This window comes from Lemur catta, chromosome 3, assembly GCF_020740605.2.
Source record: "Lemur catta isolate mLemCat1 chromosome 3, mLemCat1.pri, whole genome shotgun sequence".
Lineage (NCBI taxonomy): Eukaryota > Metazoa > Chordata > Mammalia > Primates > Lemuridae > Lemur > Lemur catta.
Window position 1 is genome coordinate 33,386,792 of NC_059130.1, and position 26,631 is coordinate 33,413,422.

The following is a 26,631-nucleotide window of genomic DNA, read 5'->3' on the forward strand; positions in this document are numbered from 1 at the left end:
ATAAATGATGCTGGGCAATTGAGTGTCCTTATGGAAAAATATGGGATTGCGCCTCCTATACCTCACACAGTTGATTACACAAAAATCAACTTCAGGCAGATTATAGACCTATATATAAAAGGCAAAATTATACAGTTTTCACAAGAGAATATAGAAGAATGCCTTTATAATTTTCAGAGTCAATGAAGATTTTTTAAACAGGACAGAAGACCCAATATCCATAAAGGATAAAGATTCATAAACTCAGCTATATTAAAATCAAGAAATTCTGTTCATTAAAGGTTACCATAGAGAAAATCAGAAGACATGCTACACAAGAGAAGATATTAATATTTGTAACACAGCTCTGACAAAGGACTGATATCCAAATATAAATCATATAATAAGAAAAATGATAAAAAATAAAGATTTAAACAAAATTCATACAAGAGGAAACCCTGAAGGATGGCTAGATGAAAAGGTGCTCAATCTCATTACAAAACACTGAACAGCAAAATAAAGTTACAATGAAATACCATTACACATCAACCAGATGGACAAAAATAAGTCTAACAAAGCCAAGTGTCAGTCGGGATGAAGAAGGTAAAGAAACTTTTATACAATGCTGGTGGGTATGCATTGGTACAACCACTTTGGAAAGTAGTTTCACATTGCCTAGTAAATGTGAAAATATACACACTCTATAGCCTAGCAATTCTATTCTGGGTATATACTCTGCGAAACGTATGTACATGTGCACCAGAAAACATGTAATAGAATGTTTAAAAGAGCATTGTTCATATGAGCCAAAAAGTAAGATTCACTCAAGTATTTCTGAAGAGTAGAACTATGGTATAATCACATAATGGAATATTATGCAACAATAAAAGTAAATAAATTAGAGCTACAACATGGATGACCCTTACAAACAAAATAGTGAGCAAAATACAAAATAATATTTTGTATGACTTCAGTATGATTTCATTAATATGAAGTTCAAAACCAGGCAAAACTAAATTATATTAAAACACACATTAGGTGGTAAAATTGTGAAGAAAAGCAAGGAAGAAATCACCATAAAAATTAGAATGTTATTTTTGAGTGTGATCAATAAGGACCACATGGCCAAGGGCCTCTGAGGTGTCAGAGCTGTTCTATTTCTTGGCTTGGGTGGCAGTTACACAGATGTGCACTACATGACTTATTTGCTATTCTGTATATTTATAATTTATATAGTTCTCTACATATGTGTTATATTTCATCATAATTTTTAAAATAGTTGAGAAAACAATGTTCAGATGCCCCTACCACATAATATGCCAGATAAGGTTTTTCCACGAAGAAAGTTCTTGGGGGACTTTACCTACATCTCAAGGGGCAGGACAGTAATTTCATGAAAACTGCCTTCTCCCACTCTGTAACCCAGATAATTAACTTACCCAGTGGTGACAGCATATTTGATGTGGTTGCTTGTGGTATAGATAAATACCCCACTCTCATCCCAGGCCCCACTCTTGACACGAATGTTCTCATGAATGTTACACAGAGCATCCAGTTTGCGGTTACAGATCACAATGGCTGTAAGAGGCAAAGGGCATGAGTGCTCTGTTGGACAGGGTGAGTGCAATACACTGGCAGGGATGGGGGAGGGAGGGACTGGTCTCTAAAGCAAGGTGGATATAATGAAGACTTACCATGTTTGGCTAGTAGCGCTACATGTGACATGTCTGCTGACCAGATAACATATTTCACCTTGGAAATCTTCACGGATGCCAGAGTCCTGAGATAGAGAGAGGGCAAACATGAATGCATCTTATTCCCTTATCTCAGGCTATGACCTATATCCTTTCACTCCTAAATTAATGTAAACCCCAATTTCTTAATGTAATACCACACAAAATTCCCAACATAGCAGGTTAGTGATGTAAACATTTTAGCTCACATTGTACACTTCCCCATTCCTCAACCCCCTAACCCTCATTAATGTAAATTAATTAATTGCATTAATTAATTGTACATTAATTAATGTAAACCCCAATTTCTTAATGTAATACCACACAAAATTCCCCACATAGTAGCTTGGTGATGTAAACATTTTGGCTCACATTGTGTACTTCCCCCTTCCTGAACCCCCTACCCCTCTTTCCCCTGTATTATTCACGATTTGTGTATGTCTTCACTACTGGACTGTAAGCTCCTTTAGGTACAAGAACTGTGTTATTAATCTCTGTGTCACCCTCATTCTAAGCCCCAACAGCACTCTTTGTTCAGGTAAGTACTGTAAAAACAGGTAAATAAACAAGCCTCTTTGCTGTAACACAAGTGTGTATGTGCAGGATGGAGGGTGATCATAGAAAGGAAAAAAGGGCTAGAAAGAGTCTTACAGTTATAGCATAAGAAGTGGCCAAGCCACAAGACAACTTACTTGGGGAAAAGAAGCTCCTACTAAAGACGTACACTCTTCCCCACTATATACCTGTCTGCTTAGGGGCACCAGACATATTACCGCTTCTGCTGCACATCAAAGAGTGTGATAGAGTCTGCATCTCGAAGCAGGAGGTTGCCTGTGCCAGCATAGAAGATCTCATCACAGTTGGGCACCTGTACCTTTTTGGTGATCTCATTCTTCAGATTCTTGATAAGAAGCTGAAATGAGTATTAAAGATGGGGTTAAGAGAAGAAGTGTGTACATAAGATTATAGCAACTAATGATGTCCCTCAGTAATTGTTCCTTACCTTCAATAAACTATGGAGCAGATTTTCCCCTGTCCAAGTCAATTACCACTCCAGGTAGACCACTCCAACCAAGATCCTCTCCTCTCCCCGCCCAACTGAAACATCCTAAAAAGTTCAACTAAAGTCTGAGTTCCTCAATCAACCAGAGAGAGACAATAGCACTTCTGGGGCTTACACTTTGTTAAACATTTCCTTGAGAGGGCACTGCTTATCTTGTGCTAGACCTGTTACATTTCAAGTACCAATGGAGGTAGTAGAACGAGGGAGGACGACTACTCATCCAGTTCACCCACTTCAAATTTGATGCTTTTCTGGCTCCTGTAGTTAAGAGTGACTGTAGCTTGGTTCTTAGGCCCAGAGTCACAGTGATCATCAACCCAATCACATCAATTTTAAAGCCTTTTTCTCCCAAGGGGATTGGCATAGGGCTAGGGATAGAGGTAGAGCCAAAACATGAAGATCACAGCTGCCCAGGGGAGAAAAGGAAGAAACGATGCTCTTTATTCTGCAACACATAGGCCACTGCAACCACACTCCCCAAATTAGTTTCTGCTTTTAGTCTTAACTCACCGAATGCATCCGATCTAGGACAGCAAACCGATTTCGAGCAACCCAAACGGCTGTCAGGCCTGAGGATCGTTTCCCTTCAGGGGCTGAGAAGAACAAAACCAAAGGCGGGAGCATGTGGTGAGCCACTGGCAGGTGACAGAGTCAGGTGCTATGGAGCTGCCAGTCTTGCTGCCTGCCATCTTGGCTTGCCAGTTCAGCTGCTTCCTAACTAATTCAGCCATAACCTGAGGCTATTGTCAAGTGACTTTTCTCCCCACCAGTCCCCTCTAAATTCCAACCTCCACCCTTGCCAAGCCTCTTTTCTCCAGGCCAAGTGGCTGCATTTCAGCTAACACCACACACTGGCAGAAGGGCCGCCCATCTTGGGAGACAGCACACTCCATCAAGCTAACGAGCAGGGCCTCCCTGGCCAAGCTGTGGCAGAACAAGCAGCCTGTCAGTGTCATAGGACCCCCTCCCCAGGACACAGCTGCTCTGCTGCTTTTAACATGCAAATGCAGACCTCCAAGTAGGGCAGGGTGGGGCAAAGCAATCCTAACTAAATCTTGACAGCAAGCTCAGTGATGGGCAGCACTTAGCACCAAGCTGTTGCTCTGTAAATGTCAATTGCAGATTCTATTTTTTTTTTTTTTTTGAGACAGAGTCTCACTTTGTTGCCTGGGCTAGAGTGAGTGCCGTGGCATCAGCTTAGCTCACAGCAACCTCAAACTCCTGGGCTTAAGTGATCCTACTGCCTCAGCCTCCCGAGTAGCTGGGACTATAGGCATGCGCCACCATGCCCAGCTAATTTTTTCTATATATATTTTTAGTTGTCCAGCTAATTTCTATTTTTTTTTTTTTTTTAGTAGAGACAGGGTCTCGCTCTTGCTCAGGCTGGTCTCGAACTCCTGACCTTGAGCGATCCACCCACTTCGGCCTCCCAGAGTGCTAGGATTACACGCGTGAGCCACTGCGCCTGGCCTGCAGATTCTTATCACCCTAACGAGAATTACAAAATGTTCCTCAGTTTAGTGGCTGATTAGAATTTTGAAATGGATGATCCACTCTCTGGGAAACTTGTAGATGGGTAAGCAGAAGAATGCATCAAAATACTCTTTTGCCTATTAGAGCAGCAGAAAAGTGAACAGAACATGCTGGACAGCTTTGCCTTGTACTTGTCTGGCACCTGGAGTGGGCAGGCAATTTACAAAACTAATTATTATCACAACCAATATTCCTATTTTTCCAGGGTCCAGGGAACCATACTATTTAAGCTTTTGGTTTTTCTCTTCCTCTTCTCTGTTGCCCACCATTGGGCTGCACTTTAATTACTCCCCCTGGAAATGGAGTAGAGAAAATAAAAGTGGTAATAAAAAAAAAAAGATATTTTACACTCTATTACTTGTAAACAAATATGGGGAAAAAAGCAAGGGGATGAGTTGGGAGGGACTAAATTACATGACTTAGTCACAAATGGCTTAACTGACTAATTTATAAAGGGGAATTTGATTTATGGATACTACATACATACAGGTTTTCTTTCTCTCTTTATGATCACATTTAAAAGAGAATAAGTCAATTAGCAACAATGGTTATTACCTAACTGAACACTGGTTATTACCCAGTGGTCTCCACCAAAGGAACAGAGCTGGCAAAATGGTTCTCAGGAATTTGCTGATGGGGTCTAAAATATCATGAAAATATGCTAGTAAGAGTGGAGATCTGAAGAATAAACCTCTGACCTGGCAATATCCACAAGGCCACTGGAGGAAGTATACTGAAAGGAGCATAAGCAATAGTCAAACCTATTCTAAAAATGTTTTGTCAGCAAGTTCTAATCACAAGGATATCAGTAAGGGATGGTGGTGATGGAAGAGTTACACAGAGGTCTCAGCTGGATACTAGGATCCCAGGTGGGGTGTGAGGCTGTTAGCAGCCTCATCTTTTTGACATGCAAAAGGAAGCAAATCGGATCTGGATGTGTATGGGAGAGTATAAATCCCTAGTCCCAGGATGAGACATTGTAAGATTGGAATCACATTTTAAAATAAATGAAACTACCAGGGTGAAAGTCATCTCAGTTGACAGTAAACTAGGATAACATGCTGTGCTGAAAGAGAAAATGGAGAGTTTCTAATAACCAAATTATAAAATATATATATCTAGCTGGGGTAATAAAATGGGGGAGGAACATGAATATTTCACACCATGGTTGCCTCTGATGCAATTGTTAGCAGCACCTGCCAACACAGGAGTGATGTGGCAATGGCCTGGGCATGGAATGTATAAAAACTTGAAGAGAAGTGATGCTGTGGGTGAGGAGAGCTGGAGGCAGAGTGGGGTAGACAAACTGAATGCTTACCATCAGGGTTCTGGGAGTCAGCATCCTTGGGAATGGTGTACAGATCATAGGTACTATTTTCTAAATTGCTGGCTCTCTGTAGAAGAAAAGGGGAAATTATAATGTTAGTGAGAGGCATCCAAGATACCAGTTTACCAGTTTATTCTGACAGAGAAAACAGTTCCATTGCACAGACAACAATCTGAAACCATACTTTTCTCACCCTTCCTCTAGTGGGCATTTGAATGCTTCCACATCTAAGAATTATAGGGCTCTTTGCCAAACAACTCAGCATTGATGTCACTTTATTTTCCTTAACCTCCAAAGATGCAGATATTATTTGAATGAAAGCAAGCATTGCTCTCTACTCCACAAATTAACAGACTAAGACCCTGATATTCTGGTGCCCCACCTGAGTACTCATCAACTTAAAAGTCTGCCTGAAAGAAAAAAAAAAGACATCAAAGAAAATTGCCAGGACAATATGGGATTGCTAAATATTAAAGAAAAACTGAGATTAAACACCAAAAGTTATATAGGGAAAGAGAAGTTTTCATTCAAGTTGGCCACCAGGGCACTAAAATTAGGATGTTATTTCTTTTCTTTTGCAAATTGCGTGGCAAGACATGGGGACGGCTCCTTGATGACTCTGAAGACAACCCCACTGAAAAGAACTCCCTCTCAAAATCACAGTTCTTCCATTTTCACCCAAAGGAACGGATAAAGATAACACAAGATATAGTCACAAACATTCTTTCAAATCACTTTTAGTGATCTTGGTCATTCATCTTGATATTCCATTAAATTTAGACATTGTTAGCTTCACGAGAGATACAAGTTTACAAATGCTCAATATATTTATGACAACTAAAGTCTACCTACCTGGTTTGAGCTTCTGAGCTTGCACTGTGTTAGCTCTAGCAAAATGACCATTAAATAGCTTCTAATATAAGGAGCCATTAAATGTTCCCTAAGGGCATGAGAAAGAGACCTTAACGAAAATGAGAAAACCTAGGATGACTCCATAGGTTACTTACCGTACAGAGCAGGACTGCATTTTCTGCTGGATTGTACGACATATTGAATACTGGAAACTTGGAGCCACTAGACAGATACACAGAAAAAGCAGAAAATAAGGAAGAGGCATAAGAACAGAAGGAAGAAAGGAATTACCCCTATACTTCTAACTTAGCCAATATTTATACATACATACTTACCGCTTTTATAATCAGGAATAAAAATAAATATTGCATTTATTCTCTTCCTTCCTTTAAGGCTTGGGAATGTACCTATCTCAGCTTTGAACAAACAGTTTAAAAAAGAAAACCATACAAGAAGTCAAATTATTCAATAGAAGGTAGGGTTACTGCAGTGAGTGGGACTTGTTCTGCTTGGATTCAAATTCCTACACATAATTGCAGTGGACACCACAGAGTAACATGATGTGGTTTGTCTCTGGCTGGTTTCTCCTGTCCCTTGGAGTGTTCACATAAACCCATCTTTTTATTGTAGTGATGCTAGAGGGTGGTTATCAAACCCTCATGCCAAAGTTTGCCACCATTAATGTTTCAGCATGCTGATGCAGCTGGCTTTCTAAAAGGACAGTTCCTTTTGCCAGGCATCCCACAGGTTATCATTCCAGGGGCATATATTCTAGTTTAGAATTGTGTGCATTTTACCAGAATAATGCCAAATAAAAGCAAAAAGGCCTGTTACCCATTTGGGCTACTCTCTACCAAGAAACCTTCTCTGGTTTGCAAGAGATCTGATAGTATGATTTCCTATCCACAGGGTCACTAGCATTCTCAACAGGGGAACTCCTTGCCTACTATGTTCCTAGGGTTTAAACTGAACAGGCTCATCTAACGGGGATTCCATCTATGACAGGAGATGAGATCCAAAATGTTTAAAAGAAGAGTCTTGTTTGTGGGTGTTATATCACAGTGACAGATAAGAAGAGGGTTTAGAGGGAAGAAACAAGATTGATTTACCTCCGCAACTGCATCACAGCTACATCTTTGGAGCTGTTGAAATCCAACTGACGTAAGAATCGGTCCTTGACATAATGCAGCATATTGCCATGAACAGCATAGGCTGGCCGTTCCCGTTCCAGCTTAAACACAATCATGCCACCATCATGGCCTAGGGGACAGGGAGAAGAGAAGAAAGAATTAGCTATAGGCAAGAAAGAAAGCCAAAAACAGGAGATACACAAGGATGAGGATTATATATATATTCTAAACACAAAGCAAGACACCTAAATGTATCCCTTATTTACCTAAATTCTCAATTCTTAGAATTTTTATTCAAGTAATTCTCTGTGAATCCTTTCCTAATACTATTCACACTGCCACATTTAGACATGCCCTTCTCTGTGTTCCCCTAAAGCTCTGCACAAACCTCTCTTATAGTACTTATCACTTTGCACTGTAATCATTTATCACCCCTACTATACTAGGGAAAGTAGAGTTCCCTGAAGGCAGAAACTACAATAATTTCCATCCTTCCCTAGTCCTTAGTGTATAAAAAGAGCATAGGCTGGGCGTGGTGGCTCATGCCTGTAATTCCAGCACTCTGGGAAGCCAAAGCAGGAGCATCACTTGGGCCAGGAGTTCAAGACCCATCCCAGCAACATAGAGAGACCCCACCTCTACAAAAAAATTTAAAAATTAGCCAGCCATAGTGGCTTGTGCCTGTAGTCCTAGCTACTCAGAAGACTGAGGCAGGAGGATCACTTGAGCCCAGGAGTTCAACGTTACAGTGAGCTATGATCATACCACTGCACTTTAGCCTGGATGACAGAGGGAGACCCTGTCTCTTTAAAAAATCATAAAAAGTTGGCCGGGCGCAGTGGCTCACGCCTGTAATCCTAGCACTCTGGGAGGCCGAGGTGGGTGGATCCCTTGAGGTCAGGAGTTCGAGACCAGCCTGAGCAAGAGCAAGACCCCGTCTCTACTAGAAAAAAAAAAAAAAAATAGAAAGAAATTATCTGGCCAACTAAAAATATATAGAGAAAAAATTAGCTGGGCATGGTGGCGCATGCCTGTAGTCCCAGCTACTTGGGAGGCTGAGGCAGTAGGATCATTTAAGCCCAGGAGTTTGAGGTTGCTGTGAGCTAGGCTGATGCCACGGCACTCACTCTAGCCTGGGCAACAGAGCAAGACTCTGTCTCTAAAAACAAAAAAAAAAAAAAAAAACCATAAAAAGTATTTGCTGAAAAAATGAATTTTAGTTTAAAAAGCCTTTATGGTTCTGTTTTTAAAAAATGTTTTGCTCTTTCCCTATTAGCATCATCCACCCCTTAGAGCAGTGATCTCCAACCTTTTTGGCACCAAGGGCCAGTTTCACGGAAGATAATTTTTCCACGGACTAGGGATTGGTGAGATGGAGTATCGTAGGGGGTGGGGGCATGTGGTACGAGCTCAGGTGGTGACGTGCAGCATTTCCTAACAGGCTACGGACTGGTAATGGGCCGCAGCCCGGGGGTTGGGAACCACAGCCATAGAGAACCCTTCTACTCTTACCCTCCTACTATCTGCCTCTACAGATAAACCAGATCATGTCATTTCCCTACCCAAAACCTTCCAATGGCTTTCCATTCATTCAGAAGAAAATCTTAAGTTCTAACCATGGCCTATAATACAATGCACAATCTGGTCTGGTCTCACCTCCTATTACTTAGTCCCTTACTCACTGTGCTCCAACTGGCCTCTCTGATGTCCTGCTAACATGCTACTAAGCACCTCTAACATCTTATCTTTGCATTTGCTGTTCCCAATCTCTTTCTCTTTCACACTTTTCTAAACACCCAACATAAAATAGATCCCACACTCTCATCCCTCTTTATTCCCCTTACTTTTGTTTTTCTTCAAAGCATTTTTCGCCATGCATCATTTTATATATATATTGTTTTATGGTCTATCTCCCTTCATTACAAATACAAGCTCCATAAAGGCAGGGACTTTGTTTTATGCACTGCTACAACATCAGCACTCAGAATAGGAAATGGCACTCAGTATGTATCTGCTAAATGAATGTATAAAACTCAACTTCTAGCTTCTCAGTCTAAGAACTACAAGTATCCAGTATTAGCCTCCTGTGTGAGCTCTTAGTAGCCAAAGAGTATGGGCTACACTGTTAAGTGGATCTTGGTAGAAAAAGAACACTATTCCAAGAAGGCAAGGGGAAAAAAATCTTCAACTAAGTAGCTCTGAGAATTCTGCTCCTCCTTGTCATCCAACTATGCATTTACTAGAGACAAAGCTAATAGAGAATCACTTTCAATTCTTAAAAACTTTGAAGTGAAGCAATTAAGAAAGGAAATGGCCTTTACCTGCTGCAAAGAGGTTAAGGTTAGGGTGAGCAGCTAGGACCCAGAAACGATCATGGTCCCTACGGAACGTCTGAACCCCAGTCCTAGGAAAGCAAAAGGCACACAAAGAAAAATTAACTTCCCAGACATCTTTAGCCCATCATATATAAGAATATTGAGCAAGCTAATTAAAAAAGTAAATCAAGGACAGTAAACTGGGTATCCTAAGTAAAGGTAGTCATGATAAATTCTACCAAGGAACAGAAAGAAGAGAATTCAAACTGACCATATTATTTTGATATTTTAATTTCCCCCATTCATCATAATTTTCTAATGTATTGCTTTCATTTCTTATTTCTTCTCTAGCTACAGAATTAGTGGAAAGGGGATGAAGAAAAACATGTTTACATTTTGAGGAGAAAAAGAATACACATGAGGAATCCTATTTAATGGAAAATTTGTAAACATCAGCCAATCTCTAGGTCTCTTCAGGTTTTTACAACATATGATTTGATTTTTCTACGTGCTGAAGATGCTGAGACAAAAAGAAATATTCCAATCTAATTTTAAAGAGAGAGAAAGGGGCATTCCGCAGGATTTGGTCACACAACATCAATGACTCCCTTACCGCTTAGACATATCCCAGACTCGGATACTCTTGTCCTCAGAATTGCTGAGGATCAGCTCTTGGCGAGGGTGGAAGACGGCACAGGATACATTGTTGTAATGGCCCCGGCAGGTATCAACCTCCCATGCCTTTGATTCTAAAGGACAAAAAGAATTAGGTCATCACAATTCCCTACCACTATAATTTTGGGATTTGGAGATATGACATCTTCTTAATCAACTGCTACAAACTGTTAAATTAGGAACTTCTTACAGGGCAATTTTCTTGATTTAAGTCTCTTAAACTTTACATATTTCTTTGTTTTTTCATTCCGATCTACCTATCAATTATAACACCCCTTCTTCATCATTGCTTATCCCTTTACTGTTTTATTTTTCCTGATAGTAACTGTCACTAGCTGCCATTTTAGACCAAATGCAAGCTCCATAAGACAGGGGCTTTATCTGTTTTAGTTACCACTGTGTCTCCCAACATTGTTGCCAATATCTAGTAAAATGTAGGTACTCAATAAATATTTGTCAATGAATGGATGAATTCTTACTCTTAGCTATGTTCATACTCCTCAAAATCAGGATACCACCACAGGAAAAAAAGGGAAAGGGGCAATTTCTGTGTTCCCAGGATTAGTATCAGATAATCACCTAAGGTAGGAAAATAGGTCAAAGTCCAGAAGACCTGGCTACTTTACTTTGCTGACCAGCAGTCAATTTCTTAGACATGGTGATGCTACCATTGGTTCACTCACCATTCATACGCCAGATCTTCACTTGACGGTCATCTGCCCCAGATACGATAAGAGGCATAGTGGGGTGGAAGGCAGCCCAGTTTACTCCACGATCATGACCCTGTAGAAAAAAAATAAGTGGTTCTTCTAAAACAATTTTATAACTGTTACTCAAAGCAAATCAATGAACCATGCTAGTGGTTATAAAAGATGTCTCTCATTTATTCTTCATGTGAAAAGACTCAAGTGACTGACTATGCTGCTCTAAGATTTTGACCATCAGAATTAGTATGTCAATCTATCCAACATTATACTAAATTCTCACAGGAATCTCCAAATGTGTATTTCTAACTTGACACTTAGTTTCATCTGCATTTAGGATATGCTGCCTTATTTTTTACTTATCTACTTATTTCTCCAACCAATTATTAACATTTTAAGTATAAGACCAATTTTATAACTTAATGCAAAAATTCTCAGTGTGACCTGGAAACCTTCGGAGGACCCCCAAGACCCTTTTACTAAATCTGCAGGTCAAAACTATTTTTTGTGTAATACTAAGACTTCATTTGTCTTTTTCATTCTTATTCTCTCATGAGTGTACAGTGGAGTCTTCCAGAGACATGATGTGTGACTATGTTACCGCTCTCATAGCTAGTGTGTGTTGATATATTTTGTATTTTTAAAAGCTCTCAGTTTTAATTTCCAATATGGTAAAAACTGACAGGTATAATCCACATAAACAAAAACTCTTTGGAGTCCTCAATAAATTTTAACAGTATAAAGAGATCCTCATGCAGTAGGCACATTGAAAAACAAAAAAGGAGTGTCTCAGACCAAAAAGTTTAAGAATTGCTGATTTTAAGAAATCCTATACCCTATGGATACAGTTGTATGTTTACTGTGACAGAATCATAGAAAAGGCAGTTCTGAATTAGCAGTATTTTTGAGAAGTATCATCTGCGAATCCCAGTTCTTCCATTTACCAGATACATGTGGACTCTGGTAAACTGCTTAATTTCTCTAAATCTGAATTTTTTTCATCTGTAAAATGAGGTTAATAATACCTACTTCAGTGGATAGCTGTGAGGATTAAATAATATTCTTAAAGAAAAATTAGTTTCTTTCCCTTATGCTTTTCTATTTTCTTACCATGCACAAAAGTTACTGATACATGGCTAGTTCTCAGTAACTTTGATTAAATTTCTTTCTGTTCTACCCCTTACAGAAGGCTTGACAATGGGCTCTGCCTTGAGATGGCGATGGAACCTATGCCCAGATTTCTCTCTGTCTCCCAACTGGGTTTATAAGGTACATGACTCTCCCTCAGGTGGCATGTAGGCTTCATTTCTCTGTTGGTTGGTTCACTCACAATTCTGTTTCCAGGGCCTCAAATAGTGCCTGGCAATTAATAAGCACTCCATAAATATCTGTTGAAGGAATGAATAAATGAATGGCATGCTGTGACATTCCCTAGATGACAGCCCATATCCAGCCACTGGCTGTAGAGATAAGTACCTCTAGTACATGCTTCACCACTGCATCCGTAGTTCCAAACAGATCAACCCCAGTTATTCCTCTCACATCTGACTCCACCGCACCAGGGGACAAGTTTTTTTTCCTTAGACCTTTGAGGGGTAAGGAGTGAGATGAAAGATGAAAACAAAATGTTATCAAAAAGAGCACAGTATCAGAAATACTGAAAGATACAGTGAAGAAGAAGAGAAAAAGAAATTGAGAGAGACTAAAGAAGAGAGACTCAACAGCTACAGTCAGGACCAAAATTATGATAACAATACTACCTTACATTTGAAAAGTATTTTGTGGCTGTCAAAGCACTCTAATATATGACTTGATTCTCATAACCTTTGAGACAAGCAAGCAGATATAATTATACCAATTTATAGATGAGAAAACAGAATTGGGACTAAAATTCTATCTTTAGAAATATTTTGAGGGGAAAGCATAAGATGAAATTACCTAGCATGTGTAAAATAAAAAAACAAAAGACAATTATGTATAATATAAGGAAAATAAAATCTAAGTAATTTCAAGCCTAAATTTTGCCATCTGTAGGAAAATATGAAAACTCAAGTTTAATGACTATATTTATATTCATCGTTTTAAAATTATATCTCTTCTGTTATAGTGGCGCCTACATATTGGCATTAGAGAAGCAAGAGCTTAAAAGGCCATGACAGCTTTAATTATCTTGTCCTCTGCCCAAGATGAACATTTAACCAATAAGTACAGAGAAATAAAGCTGATCCTTTACAAAAAAATGTACTCTTATGAAGGAAAGCTTCATAAATACATTATCGCTGGGATGCCTTTCACTTATTTCACTTGTCTCTTTCATCAGATCTGTCAATTTTTTCTAATGAGTTGGCATATGAAATAGATTCAAAGGAAGATATAAAGACAGACAGCTGTGAGGAACTTCACCTCCAACAAGCTTCAACAAACACATTAAAAAGAAGGCTGTACAACAGAATGGAAGCCTTTGTTGCACTTGCATGTAATGATCCAGGAAAAGGGGAAGGGCAAAAACAGACAAATGAATAGTGACAGGCAGTGAAAAGATAACTTAGAGAAGAAATACCTGAGCCTTCAACAACCCACTCACTGGGACTAGACGACAGATGGAAAATTTCTACAGAAGCTACCAAAATCCAGAGGAAGAGAGAACACTCTCAGAATGGACCAGTTTGATGCATGCCTCCCAATGAGGACCAGGGAAAGCAGTAAAGAGAGATGGATGAGGAGAGGATTTGGCAGCATATTAATACTTTTTTTAGTAGCCATTTCTAAGACTGAGTCTGAATTACATGGGCTTGACATGCAAAGGTATAAGCACATTAAAATAATTTAACAGTCAATTTACTTGGAAGCTCAAGCTAAGAAAATAACCTATCTTTTTTATCTAGGTTGTAAATATATTCCCTTTTAAACAAATAGTTTTTGCCAGGCTAACACAAAAGATTCATCAGGGCCAGCACAGTGTAATCATGCCTGTAATTCTAGCACTCTGGGAGGCCAAGGCAGGAGAATTACTTGAGGTCAGGAGTTTGAGCTAGTCTGAGCAAGAGAAGAGCAAGACCTTGTCTCTACCAAAATTAGAAAATATTAGCTGGTCATGGTGGCACATATCTGTAGTCTCAGCTACTTGGGAGGCTGAGGCAAGAGGATGGCTTGATCCCAGGAGTTTGAGGTTGCAGTGAGCTATGATGATGCCACTGCACTTTAGCCAGGGTGACAGAGCGAGATGATGTCTCAAAAAAAAAAAAAAAAAGAAAGATTTATCAGGTTAAGCTAAGCCCTACAGGGCTCAATCTTCATGTAAGAAGTATCAAAAGACCTTTAAACATTCCTACACTCTTTCATTGCTTATCTAGCTCAAAAAGAGACAGTCAAAAAAATTAGAATTTTCAGCAGTCCTCTAAATTTGGGGATATTCACTCTTACTCAGAACTAATTTTTCCCTCTTGGAAATATTAGTATTAGCTCTGGTCCCTAATAGATCTAAAAGCTAATTCCTCTTCCTATGTTCGGTCTTCTTTAAACCCAAGGAAAACAGATCTCTGCTGAAAAGAGTACGCTGGTTTCTAGACACCCCCCACCAAAAAAAAAAGATAAGTACAAAAGTCTAACCCCAAAGCTGGTGCTTCTTAGTTAAATACAAAAGCATCTCCTTCCACTCTGGTTAAGGGGTTACTGGAAGTCAAGAGAGTTGTAGGTAAGAAAAACACTTAGAAATGGTAAAGAGAGCATTAACATTAATATAGCAAGTTAGCACAAAATTCTCACTATCACATATACTAAGTATAGCAATTGCAATGTTATTCTATAGTAATCCATGCACTTCACACATTCAAGAGCAAGTATGAATCCCATGGGGTCACACTTCCTCCCTCTCTTCTCTGATCTAGGGCCCTTAATTTTGAGGCAAAAACGTTCTCACACTACAAAAGGTGAAGAAAAGTATTTCTTGCCTTGGGCATTTCATGATCTCCAATGAGAATCCAACCACTTGATTACCCCAAATTGCTTTAGCTTGACCAAAGGGAACATGCTGTGCTAGCATCAGATGGCACAAACCATACTCCTTAGAGTGAAGCAGTATAAGGGCCCTTTTCAACCCCATGTTTAAGTAAGAATTAAGCCCTAATGCCCAAAAGCTTTAGTTTAGGTATATAAGAAATTAACTTCTCCACAAGCTAGAATGGCATTAGCTATATGCCATTCTTGGAAGAACTGAATAAACAGTCATGCAAAGTACTTTCTGTAGCACTTAATTCTCTCACAGAATCCACGCTGGGAAAGGATATCCTAAATAACTGCCTCTGATCAGGTAGAACAGCATGAATTGGGATCCAACCCCATCAGGCTCCCATATCCTGAGATAGAGAGGGTGCTTTGAATGTGTGCACAGTGAGAAACCATGGAAAGCCATAGCTAGGTTATTGGGAGAGTGGATGCTAAGCTCCCTGGTACTGGCAGTGAGGAGAGGGCACAGGCTCATAGTGCCTGGGCCTAGCTCCTCCTGTTGGCATGGCTGGTCATATCTGGGTGTACTTCAAAAAACATAGTCAGTCTGATGAAAAACTGCAATGGCAAAGCCCTAGAGAAAACATTGCCCTTTCTCCAATACAATCTTGTATATGTCATTCCCTTTAATTCTAAACCTTTGAAAACTGCAAAGACAGCATGATCTAGACTCAAGGCTCTATTCTACAACTGTCCCCATCTTCCCTTGGATTGTTTGTATGCTACATTAATGTAAACAACTGCTACTGCAACATTCCGAATGCTGTATCCAGGAATCCCAATTTCCAACTGGATGATCATTATTGGTCTATAAGAACAAGTACCATATTGCCCTAGCCTACCATGCAACAAGGGAGTTGGGAAAAGTTATCACATTAGCTGCACAATGCAGAACGGTGACTCCTTTATTACCACAAAGAACTAGGCATGGACCTAAGAAGGAGTCTTTTATAGAAGGAAACACTGTTTTGTAGTCTAGTCCCACTGACATTATAGGGAACTCAAATCTCTAAGAAATTCTAACGCAACAAATGGAGAGAGATAATTATCAAGTAATAAATAAATGTAGCTAGGCAGAGAATCACAGCATTTTGTGTCTCTTTTCCCTATTCCAACACAAAGAGTTTCCATCCGTCTCACAGGTATGGGCCTTTCTATGCATTTAAATTCTCTAGTTAGCAATTTCTTAGCTCTCTTTTATACAGCACTAAACATTTAAACCCTTACCTCAAAATCATGATATGTAAACTGTGACAGGAAGAATTATCTCAACTATCCAAAATTACAAATTATTTAGTTTCTGGTCCTAGAAGTCTAATAAAAATCTGACCATTAAAACGTATTCTGGACATAAAAATCACCAACTCCCCTATCCCAACTGTTCTCCTTACACTAGAAGAAATCTAATAGAGGTTTTTTTTCCTATTTCTAAATAAAGCAACAGGATCCAAGAGTCTGGTTTCCCTGCATTAATCCATTCTCAGAATTTTTTTGTCCAAAATGTATTTTTTTTATTTTAGCGGAAAGCTTGATTCTTAATCAAATACCCCAAGAGTATATAGATTTTAACTAAAAACTCATCTAACTTAAAGTTAACATTTCTTCAAATCAAATGATTTTCTAACCTCCTTTAGAGAATACCGTGAATACGAAGAGTCATCAAAGCAGATTCATTACCCTCAGAAATAAAGATATTATTATATGGGAATGGAATATTCTAAATTCTCCTATTGTAAGTCAACTATCCTCACTATTTTAAGCAATTGCAGTTTTGCACCAGACATAACTAGGTTGTCCCCTAAACTTGGGCAGCTCACCAGAAATATCCCAAACGCGCACAGTCTGGTCCAGGCTGGCTGATACAACTAAGTCTTCTGAGGGGTGAAACTGAGCACACATTACATAATGGTTGTGCCCCGTTAACACACTGCAAGAAAGAAAAAAGACAACACCAAATTAGAGGTGAGAATCAATGACTCCTAAACTAAATACTAAATACCTTTCTCCATATTTAATAGATGCTTATCCAATCATACTTTTATGGAGGTAAAGGTAGGTCATCCTAACAATTCTGAGTAAGAATAAATAAGATCAGCCATTTTATTAGGATATTAAATATGAGATGTCCGATTTCAAATCAAAAGTGTAGTTTATTATATCTCAAACAAGAAGCAGTACAATTAATCAAACTATGCGCCTAAACTATAAATAGTTTTGCCATCTTAATGGTAGCTTGCCTATGCTAGCAGCAAAGAAGCCTGGCGAGCAAGTGGTGATGAAATCATGAAGGTGTTTTCCACAGCTTGTTGAGCATTCAACATTTTTCCTTGCAAGAAGTGGTCCAAAGCTTGGAAGAAGTGGTATTCAGTTGATGCAAGGTCTGGTGAATAAGGTGGATAACAAGAGAGTTTCCAAGTCCAGCTTCTGTAGTTTGAGCAGCGCTGTTTGCGTGACATGTGATCAAGCATTGTCTTGCAAGAAGATTGGCCTGTCTCTATTGACCAATCTCAGCTGTTTAATCACAAGCATCCTCATCATTTCATCCAACTGGTTGCAGCAGACATCTACTATAATCAATTGACCAGGTTTCATGAAGCTGTAGTGGATAATACCAGCACTGGACCACCAGACACCATTAGCTTTTTTTGATGAATATTCAGATTTGGTTTTACTCTTTTTTTTTGAAACAGTCTTGCTCTGTTGCCCCAGCTAGAGTGTAGTGGTGTCATCATAGCTCACTGCAACCTCAAACTCCTGGGCTCAAGTGATCCTCCTGCCTCAGCCTCCCTGAGTAGCTGGGACTACAGGTGCGTGCCATGACACCCAGCTAATTTTTCTATTTTTCGTACAGACGGGGTCTCACTCTTGCTCAGGCTGGTCTCAAACTCCTGAGTTGAAGCGATCCTCCCACCTTGACCTCCCAGAGTGCTAGGATTACAGGTGTGAGCCACAGTGCCCCGCCCAAATAGTCGGTTTTGGACTGTGTTTTGGCACTTCATCTTTATCCAATCATTGTGCCAAATGCTTGCAAATGTCAAAAAAAATCCATTTTTCATCACATAGAACAATATGGTGTAGAAATGGTTTGCCTTTATGTCGTGACAGCAAACAAAGGCAAGCTTCAAGACAATTTCTCTGCTGATGCTTGTTTAATTCACGAGGAACCCATCTATTCAGCTTCTTTACCTTCCTGATTTGTTTCAAATGGTCCAATGTTGTTGGAATAGTAATGTCAAACCTTGCTGCTAATTCACATGTACGTTGAGATGGATTCCATCCTACTAGAGCTTTCAGCTCATCATTATCCATCTTGGTCTCAGGTAGCCCATGTGGGTTATTTTCAAGATTAAAATCACCAGAACTTCTGAAACCATCAATGTACTGTGTGTTCACAGTCACCTCCTTCCCAAACACATCATTGATATTTTGAGCTGTGTTGCATTGGATCCACGTTGGAACTCATATTTGAAAATAACATGAATTTTTGACTTATCTACAGTTTCAGAAAAGTTACTCTAAAAAAAATGTGAAAGATAATCATAAGCCAAAACGTGTGTGTGAAAACGACTGAGATGTATCTTCACAATAAAAATAAAACAAGAAGTGTCAAAGTGAAATGTCAGAGATATCAACTGTTAAACTCAGTACTTAAGGAAATTGGACATTTCATACTTAATAACCTAATAACAATAGCTCTCTTCTTGCCTCTAATGCTTTAGTATTTAAATATTACTAATTTCAGGAGAACCGAGATTACATAGCTCTCCTCTCAGATTAAAGAAATATTAAAATATCAAAATAAATGGAATCTTGGTAATTCATACTGGGCATTATCTGTTAGATTTTATAGTAGGGAATTCCTCTTAAAGGATATCATTTTAAATTGTCCTTATCTCTTCATGAAAAGTTCTATATAGAACTCTAGCCCCAAATACAAAGTAGGACAGAAGTCTAGACCTTGACTCAGGTTTTACGAAAAAAGGATTGAAAACCAGCTAGAAGTTCTTAATCTAAAAGGCTAGCTATATGACCTCTTTTCCCCAGTAAGAAATTATCAGAAGATCCAGATTTATACATTACTAATGACACTGCCTCTATATTTATTATTTTGTACTTAGAAGCTTTTTACAAATACAACCAGTAATCAGCCAGCATACATGGCTCACGTGGAAAGGGAGACGATTGTTCTGAAGAGAAACTGATTAAGAAAAACTAAGAATTAAGACTCTTTTTAGCCCTCTGCCTCCTGCTTTACCAGACGCAGGTTCTAGATTGCCAGTTCCACACTCGGATGGTCTGATCGTCTGAGGCACTCAGAATCCAAGGATACTCCTGAAAGATATTCCAGACAAAGGCTTTAAACATCAAACAAACTTGTTCTGTCAGGTTCCTGTGATTATTTTTCTCTCGTTTTACAGGAACATTCCATTGCCTAACGCTTCAGCTAGATTATTAATAGCAACGGGGCTGCTACTTCTGATACCAGGCTAGCTATCTCCTCTTCCCCACCTCTCCAGCAGCTTTTCCCAACTCTGGCACTTTCACTGTAAGATTTAAGAATGGAAGCCAAACAGATGCATAATACATTCTCAGGGGCAGACAGCATACTATGTATTTATTAATATGTTTACTTCTAAACATTATGTATGTGTTTATATTTACATATAGTTAATCTTATAAATGAAGATCCTGTGAAAGGCTCTCACTCTCTTTAACTCTAGGACGGGAATACTGTTTTATGGTGTGATTTCTTCCAGTCAGACCATCCAGTTTCAAAAACTTCCCAAGTCTCAGTAACCAAAGCAGAAAGTAACAGGTAAAGATGATACAGGCTATTTGGAGTCCATAAGATTGCTGAGAAAAGGAAGCATTCCTTTTTCACAGATGTATCTCCAGTGTTTAGCACAGACCTTAGCAAGTATAAGGCACAGATATATTTAGGGAGCTGAAAAAATAAAAGAAAACAAGGCTTTTCATAACTTTCCAAGTAGATGGCAACTTGTTCTAGGCAAGGGTCTTTAGCAAGTCCTTTATGGCAATGACAAATAGTTTCTATTGGTCATTATTTGTCTATTTGTCATCTAATAGATTATCTTATTGAGTAGTTATTCACAAATGTTTCAGTTGTAGTTTTCTCATTCTCTCCTATTCTAAAATTTTTAAATTTTAAGAAATGAAATAAAGTGTACTAAATCAGTAAATTCTTATTTATTTCACTATATTCTTTCTAATATAATTCAAGAGACTTAGTTTATTGAAAGCCAAAGAATAGTACAAGTTAATTCTAATAGCATAATCCTGCCAGGTTGGGACTAGATTAAGAAGTTGGGAGTCTTTAATATGTAACTCAGTATCTAAATCGACTATGATACCTGATAGATCAAAGAAGGTAGTAAGCCTGGCTAAGGGAACAGCCTCCACTAGACCCCAAAATCCTAGGACAGAGGGGCATGATTGTTAATACCTCAAAACATTTCTCAGCTTATCAAAATGGCACCTGGCCGGGCGTGGTGGCTCACGCCTGTAATCCTAGCACACTGGGAGGCCGAGGCGGGTGGATTGTTTGAGCTCAGGAGTTCGAGACCAGCCTGAGCAAGAGCAAGACCCCGTCTCTACTAAAAATAGAAAGAAATTATCTGGACAACTAAAATATATATATAGAAAAAATAGCAAGGCATGGTGGCGCATGCCTGTAGTCCCAGCTACTCGGGAGGCTGAGGCAGTAGGATCATTTAAGCCCAGGAGTTTGAGGTTGCTGTGAGCTAGGCTGACGCCACGGCACTCACTCTAGCCCGGGCAACAAAGCGAGACTCTGTCTCAAAAAAAAAAAAAAAAAAAATGGCACCTTAGCTTGACCTTCTTCCAGATATATCTGTTACTTGCTGATAACACCCCACATAGATTTTGCCTGCCAACTTTTGTTTTCTAGCTCAGCAAAGTTGAAATCAAATCCCTACTTTCCCCTACAGAGAAACAAGGACTTCCTCATAGACCCCACTGAATCCAATTAGATTCAATTCAGTATAACCCCAAGTGTTTCCTTTTGTAGAAAGAAACAAAACAGAAAGGTCAATACCACACAGATCCTAGAAGAGCTACTCCAAAAACACAATTTGTTATCAAAACATGGATTCTTGAGAGTCAAGCATATTACTACAGAGAAAATCAAGAATGCTCCAAAAATAGAGCCACAATGACTACTTACATGATGAAAAAATGTGGTGCGAATATAATCTAAGTGCCCAAGCAATGTGAAGAGACAGCGCCGGAGCTTGTAATTCCAAACCTGCAAAGACAGAAATCCAACTAAGAAACAGAACAGAAGGGTCCTGGGCCCCTGAAAGGCTCAAATTTCTCAATGAACAAGTTTGGATTTATATTTTGCTATTTCTAAATAGTTAGGAACCTTGGTAGAGAGTCTGGTTAAAGATTAATGAGAAAAAGAACAAGAATAAAAATACTGGTCAGCTAAACAACATGGGGTCAGAGGAGTGGGGACAAGGTTAGGGAAAAGCTAAAGATAAAAGTATGGAAAAACTTTTCTTTCTTTGGGGTGACACCATCTCTATTTAGCAACAGGAGACAAGATACCTATCCAGGACCTAACTTGAAACTCTTTTTTCTACTCTATAATTACGTTCTCAGCTTGAATACAGATCCCTAAGTGTTTTATCTGTCACCTTAAAAAAGCAGGACAGGCTGGGCACAGTGGCTCACACCTGTAATCCTAGCACTCTGGGAGGCCGAGGCAGGAGGATTGCTTGAGGTCAGGATTTCAATACCAGCCTGAGCAAAAGCGAGACCCTAGCTCTACTAAAAATAGAAAAAATTAGCTGGGTGTGGTGGCATGCACCTATGGTCCCAGCTACTTAGGAGGCTAAGGCAGGAGGATTACCTGAGCCCAGGAGTTTGAGGCTGCAATGAGCTATGATGACATCACTGTACTCTACCCAGGCAACAGAGTGAGACTGTCTCAAAAAAAAAGTAGAGGCCAGGCATGGTGGCTCACGCCTGTAATCCTAGCACTCTGGGAGGCCGAGGCAGGAGGATCGCTCGAGGTCAGGAGTTCCGAGACCAGCCTGAACAAGAGCGAGACCTCGTCTCTACTAAAAATAGAAAGAAATTATATGGACAACTAAAAATAGATATAGAAAAAATTAGCCGGGCATGGTGGCACATGCCTGTAGTCCCAGCTACTCGGGAGTCTGAGGCAGTAGGATCGCTTGAGCCCAGGAGTTTGAGGTTGCTGTGAGCTAGGCTGACGCCACGGCACTCTAGCCCGGGCAACAGAGTGAGACTCTGTCTCAAGAAAAAAAAAAAGAAAAAAAAAAAAGTAGGACATATACCATGATTCCAAAGTAAACAACATATAACATATGGCATCTTCTTAGATTAACTTGGTGGTAAAAGATGCCCATATATTTGTGGTCTGTACTCACTTATCAAGCAAACAGACTTTAACTTATTACCATGGAAAATGCTACATTGTTCAGTTAGGCTGAGCTAAGCAGAGAAACAATATCATATTCAGATATGAAGTTAAGTCAACTACCAAAGCACCAGGCATCAATGGACACAAATGAAGACACTAAAACCAGTACCATAAATGTAAAACAGCTCATCTTTCTCATCCAGAAAATGCCCCCCAAAAGTATAAAAATCAGAGGTCAGATGCATTTTTCTTTCATTTAATTTTTAAAAATTTCTTTTTAATATTAGTTTATAATCTATCTGGACCAGCTTATTATTTTTCTTTAAATTTTTCTTTTGTAAATTACAAAAAGTAGTATCATTTCGTATAACAAAATCAGACAACCCAAAAGTATGATCTTCCAAACAAGAATGTAAGCTCTTTAAAGGCAAGGTTCTTTGTCCATCATGCTCCACACTACTGTAGCCTTAGCATCTAACATGGTGGCTGACACTAGATAAGTGCTCAGTATGTGTAGAAATGAGAAAAGGCAAATAACATGAAAAGTGAAAAGTATGCCAATACTTTTACCTTCCTCTGTTCAATCATCTATATAACATACATGTACACAAAAATTAGATCATACCACAAATACTATTCTTTAACTGCTTTTTTTCCTTTATAGAGTTCAGTGTTTTAAATTTTCTTATTTCTAGCTTCAAATTATCTTGATTCCTTTAATGTCCTGTCAAGTTCCAAAACTATGAATTCTTAAAGACCTATAGAATTTTTAGACCAATACTTTGGCTATTTGCTGGGCTTTCTTAATCTTTGTAAATCAGGATTGTATTAATGCTACATTTATCTAGATATATAGTAGCAAGCAATATGATGACCCATAGACATGACTTTTCTAGATAATTCCCCTTTTTATGAAAAAGTTTTCAACTTTACTAGTCATCAGAGAAATGTAAACCAAAGCCACAGCATCATACTACACCCATCAGCAAGCTAATTCCTTTATTTTAATCCACAGCATAATACTACACCCACCAGCTAATTCCTTTATTTTAATAACAGTTTTATTGAGATATATTTCAAATACCATACAATCTACACATTCAATGGTTTTTAGTATATTCACAGTTGTGCAACCATCACCACCATCAATTTTAAAACACTTCTATCATACTAAAAACAAACTCATACCCATTAGTGGTCACTGTCCATTTCCTTCCAACCCCTCAACCCCAGACAACCATCAATCTATTTTCCTTCTCCATAGATTTACCTATTCTGGACATTTCATAAATAGACAATAACTCCTTTTCTAAAATATTAATCATTTGGGGAAAAAATTTTTTTCTTAAATGACATCCAGCCTTTCCTTTCTGAAACAGATTATATAAAACCCAAGTTAACCATATTTGATACTCAATGTTCATCACTACAAATAACAAATACATTATTAGAAATATTACAATGAGGTGATACCTCATCGCTTTTGAGCTCCATCAGGTGGTTTGAGTTTCCATTGCCCCCAGGATACAGTGCCTAAGAACTAGAAAACAGAAAGAACTGTTCTTCCTATAAATTTATTTATTTATTTATTTTTTGAGACAGAGTCTCACTCTGGCTAGAGTGCCGTGGCGTCAGCCTAGCTCACAGCAACCTCAAACTCCTGGGCTTAAGGGATCCTACTGCCTCAGCCTCCTGAGTAGCTGGGATTACAGGCATGCGCCACCATGCCCAACTAATTTTTTCTATATCTATTTTTAGTTGGCCAGATAATTTCTTTCTATTTTTAGTAGAGACGGGGTCTCGCTCTTGCTCAGGCTGGTCTTGAACTCTTGAGCTTAAACGACCCGCCCGCCTCGGCCTCCCAGAGTGCTGGGATTACAGGCGTGAGCCACTGCGCCCAGCCTCTTCCTATTAATTCTAATATCTCTTTTCTCTGCCAGCTGCTGTCAGTCTTCACTCCTGTCACATAAGTTCTGCTCTATAATCTACAATATATAACTTCCTGAAGTAGTTTATGAAAAACACAATCTTTTTTATGAAGTAAGTTTCAATGGTTTGGTTGGATACACAGACTTAATGAGAAGGACTTATAGAAGTAAATAGAGCATTTCATTTATTTTGACAGGTTCCAAGTCACTGGCTCTAACTTTTGCCTTTATCACAATCTTCTTCAAAGAATTGCCGATATTCTCTCTGCTTCCTCACTTCACATTAAGGTGTTAAGATCTCTAATGCCCTCCTAATTAAGCAATTCGAAGGTTACTTCTCAGTCTTGGTCTTATTCTGACCACTATCTCCGTCCCCAAATTCTCTCCTTCCTTGACATCCAAGAGGCTTCTGCTTCTCCCTCTTGGTTCACCTCCAACCCCCAAATCATTCTTTCCTGTACTAACTCTACTTCTTTCCTCTCTCTCTCTCTTTCTCTCTCTCTCAAATGATGGTGTGTCTTCTTATTCAACCTGCTCCAAGTGATATCTTCTGCTACTTCTCCTGTGGCTTCCTCCTTCATGATGACAATTTCCAAACACATCTCTAGTGCGGACATACCTCCTCTAGACTGTCCCTTAGGTATCTCAAACTCATCAGAGCCCAGGATGGAATTAATTACTCATTCTCCCCTACTCCGGAAAACTGTACTCCTCTTGATTTTCCTTTCCTAGTTAACAACACTTCTTCTACCCAGTGACCTAAACAAACTAGAAGACTTATAGTCACCTCATTTATTTCCCCTTATTGGCCCTCCACCAACCATTCAACAGACTTACTAACTCATTTCCTAAAGCTCTCACATCCATCTTCTTTCCATCTCAAATGCTACTGCCTAAGCTCAGGCTCTGTTCATCTCTCACATGGACTTATACAATAGTCTCCTAATTGGTATCTCTGCCTCCAGTCTTGCCTAAATCATCCAATCTTTTCTTTACACTACTACTCAAGTAACCTTTAAAAAAAACATGTAAATCTGATGTAACTCCTATATTTAAACCTCTTTAATGGCTCCTTACTACCTGTATGATAACATTCAAACTCCGGAGCAGTATAAACAAGTACTCCATGATCTGGCCCCTCTCCTGCCCTCTCTCTAACCTTTTCTCCAGGTTTTCTCCATACAAAATTAATTAGAGTTTCTCAAATGTATCCAGCTATGTCATGCCTTTTGCCCTAGCACCTGGACTGCTCTTTTCCTATTTCACTTTAAATATTTATCATATCATTCACCAAACTGTACATGCTATTATTTGGGTATATGTTTATCTCTGCTATTAGAATAAAAGCTCTTTGAGAACAGAAGCCATTTCTTATTTATTTTTGATTTTTTAATTATCAAAACAGAAGGAAGCATCCAATAAACGTTTGCTGGGTAAGTTCTCTGGATAATGTTGTCAAAAACCTAAGCTCTGTATAAATGAGTTATACTATCTTTTAGTCCCTTCCACAATCCCCAAATCTTTCCACATCCTTCTGTCCTTTATTCCCAGTCATGACAGAACCTGTACCTTAATCTTATAGTCATCTCCTCCAGAGACAAACAGTGGCTGCTGCTTATGGAAGTCAATGCCTCGCACTGGACCTGGGGGAGAAGGCAGGCAATGTACGTTAGAGAGATCTATCCTTTCTAATTCCTAGGGTGATTCCTATTCAAGATTTTTTAGTTCTGTCATTTCCACATTCTTTAATCATAGAGGAATCCACCTCAAACAAGGCTTAAAATACCTCAGAATATAATAAACACTTCTCTTTTAACTTCCTCCTGTCTTACCATCATGTTCATCAAACTTGTCAATGAGAGTGCACATCCGATAATCCCATAACTGGATGACACCATTGTGTAAACTAGTCAGGATCCAGGGTCTTTTGGGGTGAAAGCTGAGCCCTGAAAAAA

The 26,631-nt window shown here is 39.0% G+C and overlaps 1 protein-coding gene across 2 annotated transcripts in view; it reads right to left on the reverse strand.

Annotated features, from left to right (window-relative positions):
- Positions 1-26,631, reverse strand: part of COPA (COPI coat complex subunit alpha) — a 42,340-nt gene that overhangs the window by 12,176 nt on the left and 3,533 nt on the right. Inside the window, exons 2-17 of one of the 2 annotated variants that reach the window (XM_045547092.1) lie at positions 26,509-26,622; positions 26,246-26,319; positions 21,522-21,602; positions 19,572-19,648; positions 17,134-17,243; positions 12,788-12,897; positions 11,291-11,390; positions 10,546-10,681; positions 9,939-10,021; positions 7,597-7,747; positions 6,643-6,709; positions 5,627-5,702; positions 3,286-3,368; positions 2,486-2,625; positions 1,674-1,759; positions 1,419-1,557 (exon numbers count right to left, since the gene is read on the reverse strand). In XM_045547092.1, the coding sequence (XP_045403048.1) occupies positions 1,419-1,557; positions 1,674-1,759; positions 2,486-2,625; positions 3,286-3,368; positions 5,627-5,702; positions 6,643-6,709; positions 7,597-7,747; positions 9,939-10,021; positions 10,546-10,681; positions 11,291-11,390; positions 12,788-12,897; positions 17,134-17,243; positions 19,572-19,648; positions 21,522-21,602; positions 26,246-26,319; positions 26,509-26,622 (1,627 nt within the window). Of the gene's footprint in view, positions 1-1,418; positions 1,558-1,673; positions 1,760-2,485; positions 2,626-3,285; positions 3,369-5,626; positions 5,703-6,642; positions 6,710-7,596; positions 7,748-9,938; positions 10,022-10,545; positions 10,682-11,290; positions 11,391-12,787; positions 12,898-17,133; positions 17,244-19,571; positions 19,649-21,521; positions 21,603-26,245; positions 26,320-26,508; positions 26,623-26,631 lie in introns of those variants that run through there. The other variant, XM_045547093.1, reaches the window with a different exon arrangement.